The sequence below is a fragment of the Oncorhynchus mykiss genome, chromosome 13, assembly GCF_013265735.2.
Source record: "Oncorhynchus mykiss isolate Arlee chromosome 13, USDA_OmykA_1.1, whole genome shotgun sequence".
NCBI lineage: Eukaryota > Metazoa > Chordata > Actinopteri > Salmoniformes > Salmonidae > Oncorhynchus > Oncorhynchus mykiss.
In genome coordinates, this window is record NC_048577.1 from 63,650,940 (window position 1) to 63,668,140 (window position 17,201).

The 17,201-nt window shown below is 43.6% G+C and overlaps 1 protein-coding gene across 2 annotated transcripts; it reads left to right on the plus strand.

The window, feature by feature from the left end:
• The first annotated feature begins 409 nt into the window (after positions 1 to 409).
• On the plus strand, positions 410 to 16,910 carry LOC110487431 (deleted in malignant brain tumors 1 protein). 2 transcript variants are annotated; one of them, XM_036941880.1, is made up of 15 exons: positions 410 to 472; positions 794 to 848; positions 1,049 to 1,144; positions 1,328 to 1,765; positions 6,811 to 6,900; positions 9,236 to 9,345; positions 10,877 to 11,120; positions 11,764 to 11,883; positions 12,616 to 12,927; positions 13,123 to 13,334; positions 14,336 to 14,487; positions 15,090 to 15,338; positions 15,702 to 15,861; positions 16,396 to 16,474; positions 16,580 to 16,910. In XM_036941880.1, the coding sequence occupies exons 3-15, from the start codon at positions 1,066 to 1,068 to the stop codon at positions 16,597 to 16,599; spliced, it is 2,265 nt and encodes a 754-aa protein (XP_036797775.1). In that variant the 5' UTR covers positions 410 to 472; positions 794 to 848; positions 1,049 to 1,065; the 3' UTR covers positions 16,600 to 16,910. The 2 variants fall into 2 exon arrangements, with proteins under 2 accessions (XP_036797775.1, XP_036797776.1); XM_036941881.1 differs by lacking the exons at positions 410 to 472; positions 794 to 848 and adding an exon at positions 860 to 939.
• Positions 16,911 to 17,201: the final 291 nt, after the last annotated feature.

The window sequence follows — 17,201 nt, forward strand, 5'->3', positions numbered from 1 at the left end:
CTGGTCAAAAGTAGTGCACTATATAGGGAATAGGGTGCCTTTTGGGATGCATACCAGGTATTCCCCAGCAACACTTGATGCAAACATGACATGACAACTTGGGAATGTAGGTTATCTGACCACCAGGGTTAGTGTGTTTGATTTAGATAGTGGAAATGCACTACAGGATAGTGTTTTATGGTTCACTACACAACAGATAAAGCCTCTCTGCATTCTTGCACACTTTGAATCCATGGCAAATGTCTTGTGAAGGTTAGGGTCAGTTTACTTTGTGCAAAAAGGAAACTTTACTTTGTACAAATAACTCATTTTGCAGACAGAAATACATCAAAGGAGTATCAAACATTCAAAGAAACGGTTAAACCCCAATCAAACAAATGGGTCAGATTTACAATCGAGCTGTTAAAGTTTTGTTTTTATTCTGTTCACAGTTTCGCAATGGACTCAAATGACTTCAATGGACTTCTTGATGGTAACACATGAAATACGTTTTATAGAAATGGCTGTTGGCTAAAGGCATGTTTGGATAAAAGGGGTTGGCTGTGGTTTTACTGGAATGTACAAACTGTCTTTGTGTTCATAACCCCCAAGGTTGTTCTATTGTATAGTGAGGTTGTGTCCATATTATTGAGAAGTCCTATGACTAAGTATATTGATACAAGGATTTCTGACAAAGAGTCCTTTTATTCATCTGTCAGGTTAGTTTCTGTTTGGATTTAAAAGTGACGAATAAGTAACTCAATGCCGGTAATCACAATATAAATGTTCTTTATGGTCACATGATGTGTCCTAGGAAACGGTATAACTGGAGCTCCCAGGTGAAATCCAGAACCCACGTCCTCTGAGTGGTAAGTCAACGATGGACGTCCTGGAAGACTTGACCATTCTAGCAGACTAAAACTACATCGTTGGATGGTTCAATTGTGCTTTATTTGATTTGTAATTCCTAGTAACACTTTATGTGAATTGGTTTCTAGATGTTTAACTATATACAGTATCACTCCATTGTCCACTAACGACCCACTACTAACTCTAAACCTCTTCTCAGGTGTGTTTTGGATCTGAATGATGGTGTTCTTAACGATGTCCTCAGGGCCTCTGCTGCTGTTCCTGTTCATACAGGCCACCACTGGTCATAGCTCAGGTAACAGGGTTGATGGTCTTAGTCATTATGTGTTTCAGATCCTTGTGTTTAAGATCTGGGCAGAGTTACATTTTCTTCATAGTAGTTGACATTTTTCCTGAAGGTCTTGTAAGTCATGCATAATTATGGTACATGACACTGTGGCTAGTAGCTAATGCTTCATCAGAAACTCAATTCTTTCAGTTCGGTCAGATGTCAATGCCACCTCTCCAACACAGATGTCGACACCACCGCTCACCCCCCCACCCGGCGTCGCAGACAGTATGTTTTCAACAATGACATCCGATACAACAACATCAGCATTAGCCAATAGTCAAGTCAGATTGGTCAATGGTCCTAACTCCTGCTCTGGGAGAGTGGAGGTCTACCACAGCGGTCACTGGGGGGCGGTGTGTGACGACTTGTGGGACTTGAGTGACGCCCAGGTGGTGTGTAGACAGCTGGGCTGTGGAAGAGCTCTGTCTGCACCACGTGAAGCCCACTTCGGACAGGGGAACGGGACAATCTGGCTGGATGACGTTAGATGTACAGGCAGCGAGTCTAATCTCATAAGGTGCAGTCACAATGGGTTTGGATTACACAACTGTGGACATCACGAAGACGCTGGTGTCATCTGCTCAGGTAGGAGTATCGTTTTTTAAGCTTCTTTATCAACTTTACTCTTTTTTCTAATCAACAACCTTAGTAAAGGCGTTATGGATACAGTTAGATCACCATCCTGGGGTATTATGGTTTAAACCCCACAACAACTTATTTCACAGCCATAAATACTTCAAGACAAGCACACATTTTTCTTGTTAATGTATTCATTTTCCTCATTATTTATGTCTGTTTTATTTGAACCCAACCTCCACTTCTCCCATCCCTTTAAAACCCAACCTCCACTTCTCCCATCCCTTTACATCCCAACTTCCACTTCTCCCCATCCCTTTAAAACCCAACCTCCACTTCTCCCATCCCTTTACATCCCAACCTCCACTTCTCCCCATCCCTTTAAAACCCAACCTTCACTTCTCCCCATCCCTTTGCAACCCAACCTCCACTTCTCCCCATCCCTTTACAACCCAACCTCCACTTCTCCCACCTCCACTTCTCCCCATCCTTTTAAAACCCAATCTCCACTTCTCCCACCTCCACTTCTCCTCATCCCTTTATAACCCAACCTACACTTCTCCTCATCCCTTTATAACCCAACCTCCACTTCTCCCATCCCTTTAAAACCCAACCTCCACTTCTCCCCATCCCTTTAAAACCCAACCTCCACTTCTCCCCATCCCTTTACAACCCAACCTCCACTTCTCCCCATCCCTTTAAAACCCAACCTCTACTTCTCCTCATCCCTTTAAAACCCAACCTCCACTTCTCCCCATCCCTTTAAAACCCAACCTCCACTTCTCCTCATCCCTTTAAAACCCAACCTCCACTTCTCCCCATCCCTTTATAACCCAACCTCCACTTCTCCTCATCCCTTTATAACCCAACCTCCACTTCTCCCCATCCCTTTAAAACCCAACCTCCACTTCTCCCCATCCCTTTAAAACCCAACCTTCACTTCTCCCCATCCCTTTATAACCCAACCTCCACTTCTCCCCATCCCTTTAAAACCCAACCTCCACTTCTCCCCATCCCTTTACAACCCAACCTCCACTTCTCCTCATCCCTTTACAACCCAACCTCCACTTCTCCCACCTCCACTTCTCCCCATCCCTTTAAAACCCAATCTCCACTTCTCCCACCTCCACTTCTCCTCATCCCTTTATAACCCAAACTCCACTTCTCTTCATCCCTTTATAACCAAACCTCCACTTCTCCCCATCCCTTTACAACCCAACCCTCACTTCTCCCCATCCCTTTAAAACCCAACCTCCACTTCTCCCCATCCCTTTAAAACCCAACCTCCACTTCTCCCCATCCCTTTAAAACCCAACCTCCACTTCTCCCACCTCCACTTCTCCTCATCCCTTTATAACCCAACCTCCACTTCTCCCCATCCCTTTAAAACCCAACCTCCACTTCTCCCCATCCCTTTACAACCCAACCCCCACTTCTCCCCATCCCTTTAAAACCCAACCTCCACTTCTCCCCATCCCTTTATAACCCAACCTCCACTTCTCCCATCCCTTTAAAACCCAACCTCCACTTCTCCCCATCCCTTTACATCCCAACCTCCACTTCTCCCCATCCCTTTATAACCCAACCTCCACTTCTCCCATCCCTTTACATCCCAACCTCCACTTCTCCCACCTCCACTTCTCCTCATCCCTTTATAACCCAACCTCCACTTCTCCCCATCCCTTTAAAACCCAACCTCCACTTCTCCCCATCCCTTTACAACCCAACCCCCACTTCTCCCCATCCCTTTAAAACCCAACCTCCACTTCTCCCCATCCCTTTAAAACCCAACCTCCACTTCTCCCCATCCCTTTATAACCCAACCTCCACTTCTCCCATCCCTTTAAAACCCAATCTCCACTTCTCCCCATCCCTTTACATCCCAACCTCCACTTCTCCCCATCCCTTTATAACCCAACCTCCACTTCTCCCATCCCTTTACATCCCAACCTCCACTTCTCCCCATCCCTTTAAAACCCAACCTCCACTTCTCCCCATCCCTTTACATCCCAACCTCCACTTCTCCCCATCCCATTTAAAACCCAACCTCCACTTCTCCCCATCCCTTTATAACCCAACCTCCACTTCTCCCCATCCCTTTATAACCCAACCTCCACTTCTCCCATCCCTTTACAACCCAACCTCCACTTCTCCTCATCCCTTTACAACCCAACCTCCACTTCTCCCCATCCCTTTACAACCCAACCTCCACTTCTCCCCATCCCTTTACAACCCAACCTCCACTTCTCCCACCTCCACTTCTCCTCATCCCTTTATAACCCAACCTCCACTTCTCCCATCCCTTTAAAACCCAACCTCCACTTCTCCCCATCCCTTTAAAACCCAACCTCCACTTCTCCCCATCCCTTTACAACCCAACCTCCACTTCTCCCCATCCCTTTAAAACCCAACCTCTACTTCTCCTCATCCCTTTAAAACCCAACCTCCACTTCTCCCCATCCCTTTAAAACCCAACCTCCACTTCTCCTCATCCCTTTAAAACCCAACCTCCACTTCTCCCCATCCCTTTATAACCCAACCTCCACTTCTCCTCATCCCTTTATAACCCAACCTCCACTTCTCCCCATCCCTTTAAAACCCAACCTCCACTTCTCCCCATCCCTTTAAAACCCAACCTTCACTTCTCCCCATCCCTTTATAACCCAACCTCCACTTCTCCCCATCCCTTTAAAACCCAACCTCCACTTCTCCCCATCCCTTTACAACCCAACCTCCACTTCTCCTCATCCCTTTACAACCCAACCTCCACTTCTCCCACCTCCACTTCTCCCCATCCCTTTAAAACCCAATCTCCACTTCTCCCACCTCCACTTCTCCTCATCCCTTTATAACCCAAACTCCACTTCTCTTCATCCCTTTATAACCAAACCTCCACTTCTCCCCATCCCTTTACAACCCAACCCTCACTTCTCCCCATCCCTTTAAAACCCAACCTCCACTTCTCCCCATCCCTTTAAAACCCAACCTCCACTTCTCCCCATCCCTTTAAAACCCAACCTCCACTTCTCCCACCTCCACTTCTCCTCATCCCTTTATAACCCAACCTCCACTTCTCCCCATCCCTTTAAAACCCAACCTCCACTTCTCCCCATCCCTTTACAACCCAACCCCCACTTCTCCCCATCCCTTTAAAACCCAACCTCCACTTCTCCCCATCCCTTTATAACCCAACCTCCACTTCTCCCATCCCTTTAAAACCCAACCTCCACTTCTCCCCATCCCTTTACATCCCAACCTCCACTTCTCCCCATCCCTTTATAACCCAACCTCCACTTCTCCCATCCCTTTACATCCCAACCTCCACTTCTCCCACCTCCACTTCTCCTCATCCCTTTATAACCCAACCTCCACTTCTCCCCATCCCTTTAAAACCCAACCTCCACTTCTCCCCATCCCTTTACAACCCAACCCCCACTTCTCCCCATCCCTTTAAAACCCAACCTCCACTTCTCCCCATCCCTTTAAAACCCAACCTCCACTTCTCCCCATCCCTTTATAACCCAACCTCCACTTCTCCCATCCCTTTAAAACCCAATCTCCACTTCTCCCCATCCCTTTACATCCCAACCTCCACTTCTCCCCATCCCTTTATAACCCAACCTCCACTTCTCCCATCCCTTTACATCCCAACCTCCACTTCTCCCCATCCCTTTAAAACCCAACCTCCACTTCTCCCCATCCCTTTACATCCCAACCTCCACTTCTCCCCATCCCATTTAAAACCCAACCTCCACTTCTCCCCATCCCTTTATAACCCAACCTCCACTTCTCCCCATCCCTTTATAACCCAACCTCCACTTCTCCCATCCCTTTACAACCCAACCTCCACTTCTCCTCATCCCTTTACAACCCAACCTCCACTTCTCCCCATCCCTTTACAACCCAACCTCCACTTCTCCCCATCCCTTTACAACCCAACCTCCACTTCTCCCACCTCCACTTCTCCTCATCCCTTTATAACCCAACCTCCACTTCTCCTCATCCCTTTATAACCAAACCTCCACTTCTCCCATCCCTTTAAAACCCAACCTCCACTTCTCCCCATCCCTTTAAAACCCAACCTCCACTTCTCCCCATCCCTTTAAAACCCAACCTCCACTTCTCCCCATCCCTTTAAAACCCAACCTCCACTTCTCCTCATCCCTTTATAACCCAACCTCCACTTCTCCCCATCCCTTTAAAACCCAACCTCCACTTCTCCCCATCCCTTTAAAACCCAACCTTCACTTCTCCCCATCCCTTTACAACCCAACCTCCACTTCTCCCCATCCCTTTAAAACCCAACCTCCACTTCTCCCACCTCCACTTCTCCCCATCCCTTTATAACCCAACCTCCACTTCTCCCCATCCCTTTACAACCCAACCTCCACTTCTCCCACCTCCACTTCTCCCATCCTTTTATAACCCAACCTCCACTTCTCCCACCTCCACTTCTCCCATCCCTTTATAACCCAACCTCCACTTCTCCCACCTCCACTTCTCCCCATCCCTTTAAAACCCAACCTCCACTTCTCCCCATCCCTTTAAAACCCAACCTTCACTTCTCCCCATCCCTTTATAACCCAACCTCCACTTCTCCCATCCCTTTACAACCCAACCTCCACTTCTCCCCATCCCTTTACAACCCAACCTCCACTTCTCCCATCCCTTTGCAACCCAACCTCCACTTCTCCCACCTCCACTTCTCCCCATCCCTTTACAACCCAACCTCCACTTCTCCCATTCCTTTACAACCCAACCTCCACTTCTCCCCATCCCTTTACAACCCAACCTCCACTTCTCCCCATCCCTTTAAAACCCAACCTCCACTTCTCCCCATCCCTTTACAACCCAACCTCCACTTCTCCCCATCCCTTTACAACCCAACCTCCACTTCTCCCACCTCCACTTCTCCCATCCCTTTATAACCCAACCTCCACTTCTCCAACCTCCACTTCTCCCATCCCTTTACAACCCAACCTCCACTAGGGACGTTAGTATTTAAAAATATTGTAAATAAGTTTGAACTGAAATCCTGTCTTTATCTCTGTCAGGTGGCAGCAACACCACAGCAGCACCACCGATCTCCTGGAACACCACAACAGGAACAGCCCGACCAACCAACCAAACAACCACATTGGCAGGTAACTCCACAGAACCAATAACAAGGTGGCAAGATCATTGTAAAGTACACCCAGACTCTTGCCCTGTCCGAATACCTATAATAGCGTACTACACACTTAAACTGCATACTATGAACTCATCGTTGCATACTATTTAGCACGTACCGTTTAATAAGAAGTATGCAGTATGTCACGGCCGCAACGCAGTAGAGGCTCCTGATTGGCTCCATCAATGGGGCAGGGCTGAGTGCAGGTGAATTTTTCCAAATTCAACAGACATGCATCGCATTAACCAGCATGATAATACCTCATTTCCAATTTGATTAATTTCTCTAAACTCAGAATAGAATAGGAATGGAGTTATAGGCCTACTCAGGCTGGTTATAGGCAGACTATCACATTCGACCAAAACCATAGCCCATATACAGTGGGGCAAAAAAGTATTTAGTCAGCCACCAATTGTGCAAGTTCTCCCACTTAAAAAGATGAGAGAGGCCTGTAATTTTCATCATAGGTACACTTCAAATATAGACAAAATTAGATTTTTTTTCTCCAGAAAATCACATTGTAGGATTTTTTATGAATTTATTTGCAAATTATGGTGGAAAATAAGTATTTGGTCACCTACAAACAAGCAAGATTTCTGGCTCCCACAGACCTGTTACTTCTTCTTTAAGAGGCTCCTCTGTCCTCCACTCGTTACCTGTATTAATGGCACCTGTTTGAACTTGTTATCAGTATAAAAGACACCTGTCCACAACCTCAAACAGTCACACTCCAAACTCCACTATGGCCAAGACCAAAGAGCTGTCGAAGGACACCAGAAACAAAATTGTAGACCTGCACCAGGCTGGGAAGACTGAATCTGCAATAGGTGATTTTCTGGATTTTTTTTCTCATTTTGTCTCTCATAGTTGAAGTGTACCTATGATGAAAATTACAGGCCTCTCTCATCTTTTTAAGTGGGAGAACTTGCACAATTGGTGGCTGACTAAATACTTTTTTGCCCCACTGTATGAGACTGTAGATTTGCTTAATCCGGAAATGGTGTTTCTTAAGTATTCGGGCTATGATTGATAAGCTTACTATGATGTTATGGAAGATGGCAGGGTTTTTAATAATCTGTTGTTGGATTTTCCGCAGTCTTTTGGCATTATTTTCAACCACCATTTGCACAATGGCAGCCTGCTGTTCTTCTGTAAATAAACACGTTCTACCATCACGTGGTGGTTGTCTTTCAGTTCTACAAACACAAAATAGCATCCAGTACAGTAAACACTACATTAATACAGTATACAAGATAAACAGTACAGTAAACACTACATTAATACAGTATACAAGATAAACAGTACAGTAAACACTACATTAATACAGTATACAAGATAAACAGTACAATAAACACTACATTAATACAGTATACAAGATAAACAGTACAGTAAACACTACAGTAATACAGTATACAAGATAAACAGTACAGTAAACACTACAGTAATACAGTATACAAGATAAACAGTACAGTAAACACTACAGTAATACAGTATACAAGATAAACAGTACAGTAAACACTACATTAATACAGTATACAAGATAAACAGTACAGTAAACACTACATTAATACAGTATACAAGATCAACAGTACAGTAAACACTACATTAATACAGTATACAAGATAAACAGTACAGTAAACACTACATTAATACAGTATACAAGATAAACAGTACAGTAAACACTACATTAATACAGTATACAAGAAACAGTACAGTAAACACTACATTAATACAGTATACAAGATAAACAGTACAGTAAGCACTACATTAATACAGTATACAAGATAAACAGTACAGTAAACACTACATTAATACAGTATACAAGATAAACAGTACAGTAAACACTACATTAATACAGTATACAAGATAAACAGTACAGTAAACACTACATTAATACAGTATACAAGATAAACAGTACAGTAAACACTACATTAATACAGTATACAAGATCAACAGTACAGTAAACACTACATTAATACAGTATACAAGATAAACAGTACAGTAAACACTACATTAATACAGTATACAAGATCAACAGTACAGTAAACACTACAGTAGACAAGATAAACAGTACAGTAAACACTACAGTAATACAGTATACAAGATCAACAGTACAGTAAACACTACATTAATACAGTATACAAGATAAACATGTTACAAAAGTGTAGCTCCATCAGGAACTGAGGCCTGGTCCCAAACGTCTCAAGAAGCTTTCTCTCCTCGTCTCCTTAACGTTATGGTTCCTGTTGTCTGGGAAACAACAGGAAGCTGCGGTGAAAGGTGTGATCATTTCCTCTTCTTCCTCCCAGGGGCTAGGTCACCGTGGGTGGAGGTGGAACCAGAAGTGATATCATATCCTGGCCAGACGGTTAACCTGCGGTGTGCCTTCATAGGAACGCAGGTCATACAGCTCACACAGGTCAGTCACACAGGAAGTTGTGTGGACTAATATGTATATTGTTACAATATGCTGAAAAAAATATACTTTGTCCTTGATCATCCAAATTCCAATATGGATGAAGTCAGACAGTATTTGACTAAAAAATGTTTTTACCTACAGTATAATAGTTCAGGTAGTAGTAAATGATTTACCTATAATAGTTCAGGGTGTAGTAAATGTTTAACCTATAATAGTTCAGGGTGTAGTAAATGTTTCATCTATAATAGTTCAGGTAGTAGTAAATGTTTAACCTATAATAGTTCAGGGTGTAGTAAATGTTTAACCTATAATAGTTCAGGTAGTAGTAAATGTTTAACCTATAATAGTTCAGGGTGTAGTAAATGTTTAACCTATAATAGTTCAGGTAGTAGTAAATGTTTAACCTATAATAGTTCAGGGTGTAGTAAATGTTTCATCTATAATAGTTCAGGTAGTAGTAAATGTTTAACCTATAATAGTTCAGGGTGTAGTAAATGTTTCATCTATAATAGTTCAGGTAGTAGTAAATGTTTAACCTATAATAGTTCAGGGTGTAGTAAATGTTTAACCTATAATAGTTCAGGGTGTAGTAAATGTTTAACCTATAATAGTTCAGGTAGTAGTAAATGTTTAACCTATAATAGTTCAGGGTGTAGTAAATGTTTAACCTATAATAGTTCAGGGTGTAGTAAATGTTTAACCTATAATAGTTCAGGGTGTAGTAAATGTTTAACCTATAATAGTTCAGGGTGTAGTAAATGTTTAACCTATAATAGTTCAGGGTGTAGTAAATGTTTCATCTATAATAGTTCAGGTAGTAGTAAATGTTTAACCTATAATAGTTCAGGGTGTAGTAAATGTTTAACCTATAATAGTTCAGGGTGTAGTAAATGTTTAACCTATAATAGTTCAGGTAGTAGTAAATGTTTAACCTATAATAGTTCAGGGTGTAGTAAATGTTTAACCTATAATAGTTCAGGGTGTAGTAAATGTTTAACCTATAATAGTTTTTTTTAAAGTTTTTTTATTTTTTATTTAACAAGGCACACTTGTTAAATGAATTGCATTCCAAGTGACTACCTCATGAAGCTGGTTGAGAGAATGCCAAGAGTGTGCAAGGCAGTCATCAAGGGTGGCTACTTTGAAGAATCTCAAATATAAAATATATTTTGATTTGTTGAACACTTTTTTTGGTTACTACATTGAATTGAATGTATTTGGGGTAACAGACATATACAACTAAATGTACAATGTGGACCCAGAGGATATCACTTGAAAGTATTAATTAAAACGTGTTTCCAAAGTGGTCCTCGGTGGTAAAACCAATAACACATATAATGATTCCATGTGTGTTATTTCATAGTTTTGATGTCTTCACTATTATTCTACAATGTATAAATGAGTAAAAAATAAAGAACAACCATTGAATGAGTAGGTGTGTCCAAACATTTGACTGGTACTGTATATGGAAGTTTACTTGTCCCCCCCCCCCATTTCCCCTTGCTGTGTGTTATTAATAAATACTATACAGGTGTCCTGGATTTTTGAGTCCAGAAAGGGCGAGAGGCTCAACATAGCCACGTACCACCCCAATTTTGGGGTACTTTACCCCACGTCACCCCTGAAGGGACGAGTTAGCTTCCCCACGCCCTCCCTCAGCAACCCTTCAATCCAGATCTCTGACATCAGGATGACTGATGAAGGGAGATACATCTGTGAATACGCCACCTACCCCAGCGGCAACGAACAGGGCATCACCTCCCTCGTTATACTAGGTACGGTGTGTGTGTGTGTACCCCTGTTTTTTTAGGATGTGAGCATCTACTAAATCAAATCAAAACAATGTGTCTGGTGTTTAGTCTGTCGTTGTGTGTGTGTTTGTTTTCTGTCCAATCTTGTGTATGTTTAGGACGTGTGTATCGCTCGTGTTCTGTTGTGTGCTGTTGTGTTCTGTTGTGTGCTGTTGTGTTCTGTTGTGTGCTCTTGTGTTCTGTTGTGTGCTCTTGTGTTCTGTTGTGTGCTCTTGTGTTCTGTTGTGTGCTCTTGTGTTCTGTTGTGTGCTCTTGTGTTCTGTTGTGTGCTCTTGTGTTCTGTTGTGTGCTCTCGTGTTCTGTTGTGTGCTCTTGTGTTCTGTTGTGTGCTCTCGTGTTCTGTTGTGTGCTCTTGTGTTCTGCTCTAAATCTCTCAGTGAAAGAGACTCTAAAGTCTCTTTCACTGTGTGTAAGTGCTCTCGTGTCTCACCTTCCCTTCAGATTAATTGGTATTATAAGTGGTATTGTCAGATCGATGGTGATCTTGTTAATGCATCGCAACCATAGATTAGGGCACAGATGTTTTCCTGATCAAATGACATGACCGGGTTAAACTAATCATTTCAGAACCATATAAAGTACATGTGTACTAAACTCCTGTCTTCAGCTCTGTCAACATCACCACCTTTCTACTGGAACACCACAACAGAAACAGCAGCACCAACCAACCAATCAACCACACTGGCTGGTAACACCACAACAATTACACCAGTGACAGCGTGGCAAGGTGAGTGTTAAGAAAGTGTGCTGTCTCATTGTTGTGTAAAATGCACTTACAATTCCATTGTAGCTTGGATAAGTGTTGAAAGGGGCTGAAGTCTCTGGGAATATTACCCTGGTTTGAGTAGGCAGTGATATGGAGATTGCACTCCTTCCTATTAGAGAGACGGTGAGAGAGACAGTTCCTCAGTTTAGGGTTCTTTAATGTTGATTTTAGATCAACACGGGTTCACACTTCTATGCCATTATCACTCAGCTATGATTATCCAATGAACTATCCTTTTATCCATACAGCATGTGGTCTGGAAATAATAAACATGAATACAATGGCATCAATACTAGGATAAGGCACATGTTAATTTAGCAATAACAAAACAAGATACTGCTCTGATCTGTGACAATAATATGATGACTGAAAGGAAAATACAGCTAGCTAGCTACAAGACGACCCACCTAACAATGATAGGCTAAATGTAGCTAACATTGCTACAGAGCTAGCATGAAAACCAGATATAGAAATGCTGTAATAACTACGAAAATATGATTTGTCGGTAAAACATTGAGAAACAAGTACTGCACTCACAGTTTGGTATTCACGCACAGTGATGGATAAAATAGTGGCCACAGCAACAGATGGCGAGCTGCACTTGGTAATGAATTGAACACTGCAGGCCTGTGTTAGCTGTGACGTCTAGCTGTTACAATAAGACAATTGTTTTGATTTTGATTTCTTTGTCAGATGCCCCGATCAGATTGATCAACGGTCCTAACTCCTGCTCTGGGAGAGTGGAGGTCTACCACAGTGGTAGCTGGGGGACGGTGTGTGATGACTCGTGGGACTTGAGTGACGCCCAGGTGGTGTGTAGACAGCTGGGCTGTGGGAGAGCTCTGTCTGCACCACACCAAGCCCACTTCGGACAGGGGAACGGGACAATATGGATGGATGATGTTGGATGTACAGGCAGCGAGTCTAATCTCACAAGGTGCAGTCACAACGGGTTTGGGAGACACAACTGTAATCATGGTGAAGACGCTGGTGTCGTCTGTTCGGGTAGGAGTATCATTCTTTAATGATCCTTATTCATCATTTTTTATAATTCAATCAACATCTTCAGTGAAGGCTTTATGGATATAGTTAGATCACCAATCTGGAACTTATTTTTAGACTCTGGGCCCTGTATGAATATCTTTTTTCTCCTATCCCTCATCCCCATTTTTCTTACCCTCCTTCCATTTTCTTTCTCAGAATCAGAGCGTCCTTCCAACTCAGGCCCAGAGCTGGTGTGTGGTCGGCGTCTCCTAGAGGTGGGTCTCAGCCGGGCTGGTCTGGAGACTGCAGGTCTGAACGTGTTCTCTGCTCACCTGGCCGACCTCCGCTGCTCCTCCCACCAGGAAGCTAACGGCACAGTGTGGTTCCAGGTGGAGCGCAGGGAGGGCAGCTGTGGAAACACCTTGACGGTGAGGAGTGAGAACACTGACTTCTGGCTCTTTTCAATATTCTCTCTTCTTACGGTCAATTCACTTCAACTGAAGGGAAGCTCATACTGTATCTGTCAGTTGTTCATTCATATTTAGAAAACGGTACATTCAGATCCGGGATGCTGAATGGTTGATAGCTGTTAGTTATTCCTGATAATCCTGGGGGGAAATCCCAATGCGCATCCACTGTCCCACAGCCCGGCTAGGCAATTCATAAACTTAATCTCCACTGGAAAAAAGTGTCTAGACATTATTTCCCATGCTTGTAGCCTAGCATTTTGTTTGCAACTGTTGGAGTTTGTCTAAACCTTGCTGCCTGACTCTCTGAAACTGGCCATGTGGTCTGGACAAACTCCTGGCTCTACACATGAACAATGTATAATGTGAATAATAACTACTGGCTCTACACATGAATACTGTGTTATGTGAATAATGACTTCTACACATGAATATTGTGTCATGTGAATAATAACTACTGGCTCTACACATGAATGCTGTGTCATGTGAATAATAACTTCTACACATGAATACTGTGTCATGTGAATAATGACTTCTACACATGAATAATGTGTTATGTGAATAATGACTTCTACACATGAATAATGTGTTATGTGAATAATGACTTCTACACATGAATACTGTGTCATGTGAATAACAACTTCTACACATGAATACTGTGTCATGTGAATAACAACTTCTACACATGAATACTGTGTAATGTGAATAACAACTTCTACACATGAATACTGTGTAATGTGAATAACAACTTCTACACATGAATACTGTGTAATGTGAATAACAACTTCTACACATGAATACTGTGTAATGTGAATAATAACTTCAACACATGAATACTGTGTAATGTGAATAATAACTTCAACACATCAGGGAGACATGACAGCGGTCTTTACTCTATCACGTCAAGAGGTAATTTTGTTCATGTCATCCCAACTGTCATCCTCTCTTCTTCTATTTTCCAGACCAACAGCAGCCATGCCATCTACTCCAACAGTTTATTCATATACCAGGTGCACAATGTCTCCTTCACCCGACCCGTGAGCATACCTTTCTCCTGTGCCTATCCGCTAGACACAGAGAGCAGCCTAGATGTGGCCGTCGCACCCTACCTACCGTGAGTGGAGACGTCACATTACAGGAAACAATACGAACGCCACACCACATCAAAACACACCACAACACACCATTGTAGTCCCGCCCCATCTGTGTCACACCCTGATTGGTCCAGGATTATAACAAGGCAGTCAGATATCTGGAAATATTTACCGTAGAATGTTTTTTTTGTGGAATTTTATACATCCAATCTTGGCAGACAAATATGCACATAACAAGCTACAGCTTTGTAACTTTGTCATAAATTGACTGCATGTTTGTTTATTCCATGTGTAACTCTGTGTTGTTGTTTGTATCGCACTGCTTTGCTTTATCTTGGCCAGGTCGCAGTTGTAAATGAGAACTTGTTCTCATCTAGCATACCTGGTTAAATAAAGGTGTCCTCAACTAGCCTACCTGGTTAAATAAAGGTGTTCTCATCTAGCCTACCTGGTTAAATAAAGGTGTTCTCAACTAGCCTACCTGGTTAAATAAAGGTGTTCTCAACTAGCCTACCTGGTTAAATAAAGGTGTTCTCATCTAGCCTACCTGGTTAAATAAAGGTGAAATAAAATAAATAAATAAATAAAATACATTTGTCTTGGTTTGTTCTCTTGGCACCAGGGTGGAAGGTGGAGTTTCAGGTATTGGCTCCAAGGCGTCAGCCTCCATGTCTCTGTACCACAACTCCAACTACACAGAGCCTTACCCTGCGGGTCAGAGGGTCACTCTGCCACTGGGCTCTGTTCTGCATGTGGGTGTGTCCGTCAACGAGACGGAGACGGAGCGATTTGTGGTTGTCCTGGACAACTGCTACGCCACTCACTCCCCCAACCCTGATGACCCTATGAGATATTTCATCATTCAGAACAAGTATTTATGCTTCTTTATGGTTTATAGACTGAAAAAGGCAAATCCATTCAGAAAGTAAGTTAAGAATAAATAATTATTTACAATCACGGCCTGTAAGTGTGTGTGTTTGTTCTTGGCTATATGTCTGTTTATTTTTGTAAGTGACTTGTCCGAGCCAGAACGGCCCATAGGACAGGAGCCTACTTCCCGTTTCTGTAGCATGAGTCAACTTAATGTACAAGTACACCCCATGGTGTAAAAAAATAAATAATAATAATGCTAATATGAATGTAAAGCAGACAGGCATCAGGTCCCATTTTTCTGTTTGTGTATTTTTGTAGCTGTGTGCAAGTTAAACCCTGGTCCTCCCTCTCTGTTCCCCAGATGTCCTAGTGATCGTACCCAGGTGAGGGTGGAGGAGAGTGGCTCATCACTCGAGGCGCGCTTCTCTGCACTGCTGTTTCTGTTCCAGGGAGACTACCGGGATGTTTTCCTGCACTGCAGCCTCAGCCTGTGTGACCACGGGAGCTCCTCCTGCACTCCAGTGAGTCCTGGGCCCACATTCACAAAGCGTCGCAGAGTAGGAGAGCTGATTTCGGATCCGTTTGGCCTTTTAGATTGTGGTGAATTAGAGGTGTAACCTGATCCTTGATCAGCACTCGTCAGATCCTTTGTGGATACTGGCCATGGACTCTTCATCAGCCTCTGTCTTCCACTTTCTCTCTCTCTCTCTAGTGTCTCTCTCTCTCTCTAGTCTCTCTCTCTCTCTCTCTCTCTCTCTCTCTAGTCTCTCTCTCTCTCTCTCTCTAGTGTCTCTCTCTCTCTCTCTCTCTCTAGTGTCTCTCTCTCTCTAGTGTCTCTCTATCTCTCTCTAGTCTCTCTCTCTCTCTCTCTAGTGTCTCTCTCTCTTTCTCTAGTGTTCATCTCTAGTGTCTCTCTCTCTCTCTCTAGTGTCTCTCTCTCTCTAGTGTCTCTCTCTCTCTCTAGTCTCTCTCTCTCTCTCTAGTGTCTCTCTCTCTCTCTCTAGTCTACTGGTACAGTACTCTCTTACCCTTCTAAAACATTTTTTTTCCCACAGTTGTGTTCCAGACGAAGGAGATCCCGTTCCATCTCCAGTTCCGTCCCCCTTAATCCCGTCACCATCGGTCCAATCAGCTGTGCGTATTATGCCTCTGCCAATCACACGGACAGTGCTGATGATGCTATAGGACACACACACACACACACATAAAGGTAACAGTTTCTCTCTGTTTGTCTTCCAGGGACTTGGAGTCTGGACTGAGCCTTGGGGGGTACCGCAGTGAGCCGTATCTGTTTCATTGTCCTTATACTTTTGAATGTACTTTTTCACATATCTCTCTGGTTGTGTTTTGTGACTATTGAATATTGTCTTTGTGTTTCATTGTTGCAGTAAGTATCCATACCCAGACATTCAGCTGTCTTAGAGGTGTTTACCTTTTTCTGCAGCCTTAAAGGCCCAGTGCAGTCAAAACTCTGTTGTTCCGGACTCCCGGGTGGCGCAGTGGTCTAGGGCACTGCATCGCAGTGCTGGCTGTGCCACCAGAGACTCTGGGTTTTGCGCCCAGGCTCTGTCGCAGCTGGCCATGACTGGGAGGTCCGTGGGGCGACGCACAATTGGCCTAGCGTCGTCCGGATTAGGGAAGGTTTGGCCGGTAGGGATGTCCTTGTCTCATCGCGCACTAGCGACTCCTGTGGTGGGCCGGGCGCAATGCAGGCTAACCAGGTCGCCAAGTGCACAGTGTTTCCTCCGACACGGCTGCGGCTGGCTTCCGGGTTGGATGAGCGCTGTGTTAAGAAGCAGTGCGGCTTGGTTGGGTTGTGTTTCGGAGGACGCATCGCTGTCGACCTTCATCTCTCCCGAGC

What these genes read in the sequence shown, in the direction of transcription:
- LOC110487431 (XM_036941880.1), top strand. Translation starts at nt 1,066, where the DNA reads ATGATGGTGTTCTTAACGATGTCCTCAGGGCCTCTGCTGCTGTTCCTG. An exon ending in CGCTGGTGTCGTCTGTTCGG is followed by an intron (nt 12,928 to 13,122) that starts GTAGGAGTATCA and finishes TTTCTTTCTCAG; the next exon opens with AATCAGAGCGTCCTTCCAAC. An exon ending in GCCGTCGCACCCTACCTACC is followed by an intron (nt 14,488 to 15,089) that starts GTGAGTGGAGAC and finishes TCTTGGCACCAG; the next exon opens with GGTGGAAGGTGGAGTTTCAG.